Genomic DNA, 10,967 nt, shown 5'->3' with positions numbered 1-10,967 from the left:
GCTGAAGGCTTTCCAGGGAGCGACCTGAAGGTCACTGGCATTGACTTTCTCAAGAGCCAGAACTGCCGCCTGCACCACACGGATGCGTACAACATCAGTAACCTGGTGGTGCGGCGCGGGCAGCCCTTCCAGCTGCAGATCACCTTCAGCAGGGAGCTGCAGGCTGCCGACAAGCTCTCGCTGCGCTTCGGCATCGGTGAGTGCGTCCCTCCTCCGTGGCCGTCAGGAGATGCTCTCCTGGCAGCCACTGCCCAGTCACCGCAGAGCCGTGCAACCCTCCTGCATCCTGTGCTGGGTTTGTTTCCAGGTGAAAACCCAATGAGAAGCAGGGGCACCCTGATGTCTCTGAACCCGAGGCAGGAGGAGGATCTCAGCAGGTGGCAAATCTCCATCATCAAGAGCAGTGGCAAAGAGGTAGAGCCCATGGGAAGCATTTCCATGTGGGAGCGGCAATGCCAAGCCTATTGGGAGCTACAGAGCTAATCCTTCTTTCTCCCTCTGTCCTGCTTTCCCTTAGCGCTATCATTTTGGGTGTGCAGCAGCCTTGCTCTGTTTAATCCTGTTTGATCCATTGCTCCCACACTGCACATGCAGTATACACCCATCACATCCTTCCCCTCTCTCCTTACCTGGATGCCCCTGGCTGCCAGTCTTGGCACTTGTGCTGATCCTGCAGGACCGTGCTTGTGCCTGTGTCTGTGATGGAGGGTCCGTCATGCTGTCTCTTTTGTTGCCTCCCCAGTGCCTACTGTCTGTCACCAGCTCACCCATGGCCCCAGTGGGAAAATACACCCTGAATGTAAAGACTGGAATTAACTTTTACAAGCCCGAAAATGGTGAAGTCTACCTTTTGTTCAATCCTTGGTGTGAAGGTGAGTGGCCCTCCAACAACAGGTGATAATCACTGCTCTCTGGGGAGCTTTTCCTCACATTTTCCTGCTCTCTTTCCCAAATACATTCCTTTTTCCCCATGAAACACTGCAAGCAGCATCCTTTTGGAGCCAGCAGGAAGCTGGGTGATAGCAATGAGACAGCTCCTCACTGGGGAGTCCTCAGTGCTGGATTAAGGGACATCTCTCTGTCACCTGTGTTTGCACTTCTGTGTCACCCCTCTCTCTTTCTCTGGGTCAGCACTAACATTATCTGAGATCCTTTTAGCCTGGAGAAGAGAAGGCTCCAGGGAGACCTTAGAGCAGCTCCCAGTGACTAAAGAGGCTACAAGAAACCTGGAGAGGGGCTTTGGACAAGGGCCTGTAGGGACAGGACAAGGGGAAAGGCTTTAACCTGACAGAGGGGAGATTGGGGTGAGCTCTTAGGCAGAAGTTCTTCCCTGTGAGGGTGCTGAGGCGCTGGCACAGGGTGCCCAGAGAAGCTGTGGCTGCCCCATCCCTGGCAGTGTTCAAGGCCAGGTTGGACACAGGGGCTTGGAGCAACCTGCTCTAGTGGAAGGTGTCCCTGCTTGTGGCAGGGGTCGGAACCAGATGAGCTTTAAGGTCCCTTCAAACCCAAACCAGTCTGCAGTTCTATGATTGTATGACTGGATTGGCTTAAAATCCAGATGAAAAAGTAATGGGACAAAAAAGTGTGTTGTTGGTTGGCATCAGTCCCCAAGGTTTCTGCTGTCAACCTAGTCCACTGAACTGTTTGGAAGCTCTTTGCTAAAACAAAACATTGGCCATATAACAATAGACCGACAGGAGTAAATTAAAGGTTAGTCTTGGAAATTTTTCCATGATAGGAAAAAGAAATGTGAGTGCTGCATGGTCATCATTTGGTGTGAATGTTACAGACCACCAGCTCTTCCAGTTTAGCTTTCCAAGGGAAACTTTGAATACTGTGTGTGCAAACCACCTAACACTGAGGGTTCTTTTGCTCCAGATGATGCTGTCTTCCTGGCTGATGAGGCACAGAGAAAGGAGTATGTGCTCAACGACACAGGCTACATCTATGTTGGGTCTGCATACAGCATTTACAATAGACCCTGGAATTTTGGGCAGGTAAACCAGCACTTGTCCGTGTTATTACCCTTATTTGCTCTTTCTCCCTTAGGCATTTAGTTCAATGAATCAGAGCCATAAACAGTTTAAGCCCATGAGTAGCTCAAGGTGCTTGAATAACCTTGCCAGCTTCGCCTGCTTGGAGTAACCTGTGTGCTTCAGTGTTGTCCCCATCCACAGCTGGAGAATGGGGTACAATGGCATGTTAATAGTTAGATCACAAACCCCCTGGCAAAAGATGTGCAAATCCTTTGTGCACTGCAGACAGAGCATTTCTGGTTGAAAAGATTCCCAGAAGGAGTCCTCCCCTCTCTCATGCAACACAGGAGCTGCCGGTAACCAGCTCATGAGACATGGAGGGGGAAACAAATCTGATTATTTACTTGTTGCGTCATGATGGGGAAAAAATAGGTGGAAAAGCAGTGGCAGAGGTTGTCATCATCCAAGTGGTGCCTTCCCCAACCTTGAGGTGAGCTGTTGGATGCAGGACACAAGCATCCCGCCCTCCCAGGAAGGGTGTTCCTCATGATGCCTCTGAGATAACTCCATTGAGTACAATGACAAACTCATGCGGGTAGAGATAAGAGGGAGATGCCGCAGCAGGTTTATTTGCACCCCATAGAAAGCACACAGGCACCCAAATGAAGCATCCTACAGTCCATCCACGCAGAATTCCCACCAATTGGGAATCTGTTTGTTTGGGGTTTCTCTATTTATTTTTAATTATTTTATGTTATTTGTTTTATGAGTCTGTGATTTCAAGCTGCAGAATACAGAGAGCCCAGCAAAAGTGCTCACAGTGATGCCTTTTCCACAAAGGGCCAAAGGGCATTGGCCACAGTGCAGTTCCTATCCTAATATTTATTCTGCTGTTAAGCAATGGGAATTAATATTGATACTGATATTGATATTCTGGCAAGCTTCATTGGATCAGATGTTTGACATCTCTATGAATTGGACCTCAGGGAGCTTTATCAGCAATTGCTAATTAGTAATCTTTCACTATAATAATCTGCATTTATGTGTGTTTTTCTCCCCTCCCCAGGGTTCATTTTATACCTGTGTCAATAGACTGAATATCTGTAGTGCTCTTAAACTTTTATTACTCTTGTGAGTAATTTGCAGGGCTGCAGGGAGATGACATTGGTGACACAGGACTACTCACAAGAGTAAAGATTCCTGGGTCAGGTTCCAACTGTGTTTGCAAGACATGTGAGGCCTTTGTCTTCTGGGGGGGGGGTATAATTTAAGCCCTTCTTTGGAGAGAACACCTTTTGGAAGCCCTGTAGGCTTGAAAATTCCATATCATAAAGGAAGTTTAGAAGTTAGAACTAGTCAGACAGTTTCCTCCAAGTACTTGGATAAACTTGAGCAAATCCTGGTTTAGAGCAGAGTATAAACACGTTTCCACTTTCTCTCCAAAACAGTTCGAGGAATTCGTCTTGGATGCCTGCATGTATCTACTGGACAAAAGCAAGCTCAAGCTGAGCAATAGAAGAGATCCTATGTTTGTGTCCAGAGCCATGTCTGCTTTGGTACGCCTCTCTTGGAGAAGTGTTTTGTCCCTCCAGCTTTCCCTCCTACTTCTCCTACTGCTCTTCTTTCCCTGGGGTCTTGAACACCGTTTCAGGGTGCATCTGAGATGGGTTCCTTTGGGAAACTGCAATGAAAAAGACATTTTGGGTGGAGGGAAGAGGCGAGTGATACACAGCATCTCCCCAGCTTGCTGCTGCCCCAGTGGTTGTCCCTCCTCAGGGAGAGCCATCACAAAGGTTGTGTTTTGGGGGGTTACTGCTTTCTGTGGTGGGACCCTTCTTGGAGCCCCGGGGTTTCAGATACAAGACACAGAGTGCATTTTGGCTTCCTGGAGCTGTGGTGCCACCTCTCTCTAGATGATCCTGGTGGAGGGTTTCCAGCTAGCCTTGCTGGGTGCCATAGGGCTGTGGAGCAGGGACCCTGGGTTTAAGCCTCATTCAGCACCACTCTCCTTTGCATTTGTGTGTCTGCAGGTTAATGCCAATGATGACAGTGGTGTCCTGCTGGGGAACTGGTCAGGGAATTACAACAACGGGACGTCCCCTCTGGATTGGATCGGGAGCGTCTCTATTTTGCAGAAGTATTACAAAACGAAGCAGCCGGTCTTTTATGGTCAATGTTGGGTCTTTGCAGGAGTCCTCACTACAGGTAAATGGTGAACTGTCCCCCTTCTCTAATTACTGTGCTAATAAGCCAAATAAATAACTGTCCCTCTGAGCACTAGGGGTGCAGGAGTCATCATAGAATCACAGACTGGTTTGGGTTGGAAAGGACCTTAAGATCATCCAGTTCCAACCCCCCGCCCTCCAGTTCCAACCCCCCGCCATGGGCAGGGACACCTCACACGAGAGCAGGTGGCTCGATGCTCCTGTGTCCAACCGGGCCTTGAACACTGCCAGGAATGGGGCAGCCACAGCTTCTCTGGGCACCCTGCGCCAGCGCCTCAGCACCCTCACAGTGAAGAACTTCTTCCTAAAGTCCATTTGTATGGACTTTAATGTTCCTAACGTAAGGGCTGAGGGAGCCAGGACTGAGCAGAAGAGAAGGTTCAGGGGGTCTTACCCATGTGTAAAAATACCCAACAGGAGGGAGTGGGGCAAACAGAGCCAGGCTCTTCTCAGTGATGACCAGTGACAAGACCAGAGGTGATGGGTACAACCTGAAACACGGGAGGCTCTGTCTGAACATGGGAAAAAGGGTTTTTTCCACTGTGAGGGTGACTGAGCACTGGCACAGGTTGTGCAGGGAGGTGGTGGAGTCATCATCCGTAGAGATATTCAAAAGCCATTTGGACATGGACCTGGGCAACCAGCTCTAGAGGACTCTGGGTGGGCAGAGAGGTCGGATGAGATGATCCCCAGAGGCACACACCAACCCGAGTGATTTGGTGACCCTGTGTTTTGTCTGTGCTGCAGTGATGCGCTGCTTGGGGATCCCGTCCCGCTGTGTGAGTAACTTCAACTCGGCACATGATACGGAGGAGAACCTGAGAGTGGACATCTACCTGAATGAATTGGGAGAAAAGCTGAATGGGATGTCTACTGACTCCGTCTGGTATTGCAAAGGGGGCTGATGCTTCCTACCCCCGAATGCCATCCCACAGCACCTCATTTCCCAGCCCCAGCAATTCCTTCGGGAACTTCCCTACGGCTTTGGGATTGCTGCGTGGGAGAGGGAGAGAAAGCCTAGGGTTTCACAGGGTTACAAACAAATCCCCATTGAACCTGCCCTTACTTAAGGATTAAGTGAGAATACTGTGGTTCTTCCAGCTCACTCCTTTTCTTTCCAATCCAAATGTATGCAGGAACTTCCATGTGTGGAATGATGTCTGGATGAAGCGGACAGACCTGCCCGCGGGGTTTGATGGCTGGCAGGCAATCGATTCAACCCCACAGGAGCAAAGTCAAGGTAGGATTTGCCTAGAAAGGCTCTACAGCAACTCCCAAGGGAGGCAGGGACATGGAAACCATGGTCCCTAGTCAGCAAAGCATGTGATCTCCATGCACATCTTCACGTACTTGGGCAGCAACATTCTAAAGCTGGAGGTCCCACTCCTCTTGTCTCAGCCTGGCACAGGAGAAACAGCATCTCAGTAGGCAGAAAACCAGCCTTGTAGGAAGCTGTGGAGAATGTAGGAGCTGTAGGAGAACGTTATTTCAGAGGTTAGAACACACATACACTGAGCTAACAGAGGTTAGCTGGAAAATCAGAGCTAATTTCTTTTCCCGGCATCCTCTGATAGGTGAAGTTGAGGACTCAAAGCGATCTGCAGTAGGATGTGGCACAGCTTTCCCCAGTAAAGATGCTTTCTGTAGAGCTTTCCTGTGGAAGCAATGAGTTAGTTTGCTGGTAAATGAAAGGGGTCACTGCCAAAATTGATGACTACCCTCCCTGCACAGATACAGGGAATTTGGACGTGGGAAAGAAAACATGAATCCTCAAAGCTGTGCAGAAAGTGGGGCTTTGCCAGATCAAACACAAGCGGCCAGACTCTCTTGACTCATTGCCAAGCCATGACTTTCAAGCATTAAACTTATTCAAGTGGGGGGAAACACAGAAAAGCTCTTACCAGACACTGGTCACCTAAAAAAGCCCAAACAGCTATGGGATACACAGGGGTTTTTGGAGTTCATGGCTGAACTTGAGGAGCATTTACTACTAAGAGCCATGGCCACAGATTCCTGCTTGAGTGGTTCTGAGGGTTGGAACAAAAACTGGAGGCTTTGCTCATATTTGGAAAAGTAAGTGTTGTTGAATGCACTTTCCAGGTATTTTCCAGTGTGGTCCCTGCCCGCTGAAGGCTATCCGAGAAGGGGACGTGTATCTGCCCTTCGACAGCAAGTTTGTGTATGCGGAAGTGAATGCTGACAAAGTCTACTGGGTGGTCAAGAAGGTGAATGGCAAGGATAAGTACATCAGGATTAACACAGAGACCCAAGGCATTGGCATGAACATCAGCACAAAAGCAGTGGGGCAGGACAAGCGGGAAGACATCACCTGGCAGTACAAGTTCCCTGAAGGTAACTGCCCCATCATCTAAAATAGAGTCATAGAATTAACCGGGTGGAAAAGACCTTTAATCTCATCAGGTCCAACCATTGCCCAGCACTGCCAAGGCCACCACTGACCCATGGCACTGAGGCCTCGTCTACACGGGGTGTGAACACTTGCAGGGACGGTGACTCCAGCACTGCCCTGGGCAGCCTGTTCCAATGCCTGAGCACCCTCTGGGGAAGGAATTGTTCCTCATCTCCAGCCTAAACCTCCCATATAGTGCCAAAGAACAGGACCCTGGCCTTTCTCCAGAAAAAAGCCACAGGGTCAGCTGCAATGGCAAGCCCTCTGTGTAAGATCTGGAGAGACACAGCATTGCTCCTGGGTATCTTCATGCCTGCAGTGAACTGAAGCTTCCAGGCAGTGAAAGAAATGGGCTGAGTGAGCAACCTAGTGGTTGGACTCACAGTTGCTTCATTTCTTCATTCTTCTTCTTCTTGTCTTTCCATTCCCCAGACCATACTGCAAACAGGAAACCCCACATTCCCTCCCCATGGTTCTCAGATCCAGCGACGTTGGGCTAGACTGTTAAACCTTTCCTAGTGAGGAGCAGGAAAACCTTAGGCTGAAAAATTTAAGAGAACCATCCTCTAAAAATGTCTCCTTTAGAACACTCTTCAATTCCAAAATGCTACAGTTAGATGTGGTGGTAGTATAAACCAAAAGGGTCCCCTGAGCTGCAGATGCCTTGACATCCTCCCTGCTCAGCAACAGAAGCATAAATAAAGGGAAGGTGGTTCCAGGTTAGGAGACTGAGATATAGAATCCCAGCCTGGTTTGGGTTGGAAAGGACCTTAAGATCATCCAGTTCCAACCCCCTGCCATGGGCAGGGACACCTCACACTAGAGCAGGTTGCTCCAAGCCCCTGTGTCCAACCTGCCCTGGAAAAATGCCAGGGATGGGGCAGCCACAGCTTCTCTGGGCACCCTGTGCCAGTGCCTCAGCACCCTCACAAGGAAGAGCTTCTGCCTTAGATCTAACCTGAACTTCTCCTGTTTCAGTTTGAACCCATCACCCCTTGTCCTGTCCCTACAGTCCCTGATGAAGAGTCCCTCTTTGGCATCCAAACAGCTTTTACCCACTTTTTTACTTCATACAGGCTCTGAAGAGGAGAGGAAATCCATGCAGAAAGCTTCCTCCTTCATCCGCCCTTCAGGAATGGTACCTCGTGCACGCTTCGCTTCGGCTTTGCTCATGGGTCATGTGGACCCCAAGCCTACAGTCCTGCAAGAGACAGTCTCCAAGTCTGGGCTCCAGCTTGAGATAACCAGTAAAGAAGCTCTGTATCCTGGCAACCCCTTTGAACTGGCCATCACTGTGAAGACCTCAACTCCCGGGACCTGGACCATCAATCTCGCCAGCTCCTGCCAGCTGCAGTCCTATACTGGGAAAGTTGAGGCCAGCCTTGGACATGTCAAGGAAACTGTCAAGCTTGAAGGCAAATCTGGTAGGCACAGAAAGCTTGCTGTGTTCTATGGACTCCTTACTGTGGCAGGCTGGGGTTTCACTTGAGCTGGTTCATAATCGCTTCACTATAGGTTGGTTCATGGCTCTGTATGGCACAAAGAGCAGAAATTGCCACCTAGCTCTCTTGTTATTGCATTTAGGAGCCTCAGATATAGCCTGGGATCCCATCATAGTAGGGACCAAATCATGAAGGCCCTGTCCCTGCTGCAGCTTCAATGAGACGATTAGAAAGACATCAGTGTGAGTGGGGTGTGCTCACTGTGTGAGCATAAAGGATGCCACCACAGGCTTTGGGTGCATGTGTATGCATCAAGTCCCTCACAGGATTTAGATGGCTGGAAAATCCAGCTTGTTCTTGTTCTTGCCACTCTAACTTTGATGAGCTCGTGGTGATGCCACTAAGTGTTACTGTCTGAATCCTTCGCCCAAGAAAATGTCAAACTCCTGGCTGATCCCAAGAGCTCTTTGCTGTTCCTTGCAGATCTTTGAGTGACCAGCATTGCATTCCTGGTCCCCAGCAATGTGACTGAGATTTGCTAAACAGGAGACTAATGAGTGAGAATAATTAATAGCATTTGGTCATTCCAAGCGTGAGACACTCATAAAAAGAAGTCTTTGCTGCTCATGGTTGCTGAGTTTTCTCACTCATACATAGGATAAGGAGTAATGGGTTTAAACTTAAACAGGGGAGATTTAGAATCATAGAATCAACAAGGTTGGAAAAGACCTTTTACGATAAAGTCCAACCGTTACACCGGGACTAGTGTGAGGTGTCCCTGCCCATGGCAGGGGGTTGGAGCTGGATGATCTTAAGATCCCTTCCAACCCAAACCAGTCTGGAATTCTATAAATACATCACATTCCACACCTGCCACCAGAGCTGACTTTGCCACCCAACCCCTGGACGTGTGATGGAGCACTGAGTTGTGTTTTCTCCTCTGCAGAGGTGCAGGTCCCTCTGAAAATTGCAGCTGACACATACATGAAGACACTGGCGTCGGTGGAAGATGAAGTGCTCATCCACATCACTGCCATTGCCGAGGTCCAAGGGACAGATGACAAACTCACCAAGGAGACGACGATGAGCTTCGAGTACCCCCCCATCACTGTCCAGGTGAGGCAGAATCCCAGAACCATTAGGGTTGGAAGGAATCTCTGGAGATCACTCAGGGTCCAGCCCCCTGCTAGGGCAGGTTATACAGGAACGCGTCCAGGTGGGTTTGAAATGTCTTCAGAGAGGAGCAGCCAGCAGCCAGGCTTCTCAGGGGTGAGGGGTAAAGCCAGGCTCACTGTAACACCATGGTGATGTTAACATTCCCAGAGGACATTGTGCCTTAGGAGAGTGGAAAGGGTATGAGTGGTTGTCCCGCACCATGCTGGTGGTGAGGAGCAATCCTACATCAGCTCTGGCATCTTTATCACCCTTCTCATCCCTGGTATTTGGGGTTGTTTCTTTCTTCCTCTGCCAGATGCCAGAAACAGCCAAACTGAACAAGGAGTTCACCTGTGCCTTCATCTTCAAGAACAAGCTGAATGTACCTTTGGACAACTGCAAGCTGCTGGTGGAGGGCTTGGGCATATTTAAGATGTCAACTTTTGATCAGGGGTAAGGAGATGAGCCCAGCACAAAATGAGCATGGGAGGACTCTGTTTCTTCTTTTTTAATCTCCTTTGAAGAAGCACTTGGGGGATTTGGAGTAACCAGCCCCTTTGCAACCTGCATTTGAACCTGCACCACATTAGGGTCCAGCAGAAAGACCCACACAGAGGTTAATGTGCTCAGATCATTCAGGCACAACAGGGATCACCCTGTGTTCCTGCTGTGATGCTGGGTGCTGCCCGGCCACTGTGAACACAGCTGCTTCCTTCAGAAGCCCTAAATTAGACTCTGGGAGGTCTGGGAAAGATCCGCAGGATCACTGGGACCACCAGCCAGCACCACTGTGCTGAGACCCTCTTGCTGCACCTTGGTGATGGGAGAAGGGAAACAGCCACCCTGAACACAGGCAGCGGCTGGTTCTTTAAGTGAAATGATTTGAAAGCAGCAAATAAAAACCGTAACTCACAGAATCACAGACTGGTTTGGGTTGGAAAGAACCTTAAGATCATCCAGTTCCAAGCCCCTGCCATGGGCAGGGACACCTTCCACTAGAGCAGGCTGCTCCAAGCCCCTGTGTCCAAGCTGGCCTTGAACACTGCCAGGGATGGGGCAGTCACAGCTTCTCTGGGCACCCTGTGCCAGCGCCTCAGCACCCTCACAGGGAAGAACTTCTGCCTTAGATCCAATCTGAACTTCCCCTGTTTCAGTTTGAACCCATCACCCCTTGTCCTGTCCCTACAGTCCCTGACAAAGAGTCCCTCTTCAGCATCCTTGTAGGCCCCTTTCAGACATGTTGGGACTACTTGGTTTTCCTTTGTCCTTAGGGATGTGAAGCCTGGCAGGATCATCAAGTCTGAAATAATCTGCACTCCAACCAGACTAGGAGAGAAGAAAATAGTAGCCAAGCTGACCTCGAACCAGATCAAAGGGATCTCTACAGAGAAGACCATCACCATTGTCAATTAGGATGGACACCTCGGTGGGGTGGCCTCACTAAAGGCCTTTTCTAACCGAGTTGCATGTGTCACACGCTTCCTGCCTCCTTCCTTGCTGGATAGTACTGTTAAAGTAAAAAGCAAAACTCCCATGAAGGGAAGGGAACTAAAGTGATTGAAAGGGCACAGTTGTGCTGATTGCAGTGTGATTCAATAAAGATGTTAAAATCGATGGTGTGATTGGGTTGTATGGTTCCCACCTCAGGCCAGAGATTGGAGCTCACAGAGGTGCCAGCTTCAGCTGTGGTGAGTATGAGCTCAGGGGTGTTCTGCAGCCATTTGGCTGTGGTCCTACATGGGAGGCCACCAGGGACCTC

At 49.6% G+C, this 10,967-nt stretch overlaps 1 protein-coding gene across 1 annotated transcript; it reads left to right on the top strand.

Annotated features, from left to right (window-relative positions):
• Positions 1 to 18: 18 nt before the first annotated feature.
• Positions 19 to 10,621, top strand: TGM4 (transglutaminase 4; the record flags this gene model as incomplete). Its single annotated transcript, XM_010024063.1, has 13 exons — positions 19 to 196; positions 308 to 414; positions 743 to 872; positions 1,879 to 1,997; positions 3,425 to 3,532; positions 4,007 to 4,181; positions 4,949 to 5,087; positions 5,338 to 5,441; positions 6,302 to 6,553; positions 7,688 to 8,035; positions 9,000 to 9,169; positions 9,525 to 9,661; positions 10,480 to 10,621. Coding segments are annotated over 13 exons (2,109 nt in total), but the record flags the coding sequence as incomplete, so codon positions are not given.
• Positions 10,622 to 10,967: the final 346 nt, after the last annotated feature.

Source organism: Nestor notabilis, unplaced genomic scaffold (assembly GCF_000696875.1).
Source record: "Nestor notabilis isolate BGI_N333 unplaced genomic scaffold, ASM69687v1 scaffold15211, whole genome shotgun sequence".
NCBI classification, from domain to species: domain Eukaryota; kingdom Metazoa; phylum Chordata; class Aves; order Psittaciformes; family Psittacidae; genus Nestor; species Nestor notabilis.
This window is presented reverse-complemented; position numbering and strand designations above follow the sequence as displayed.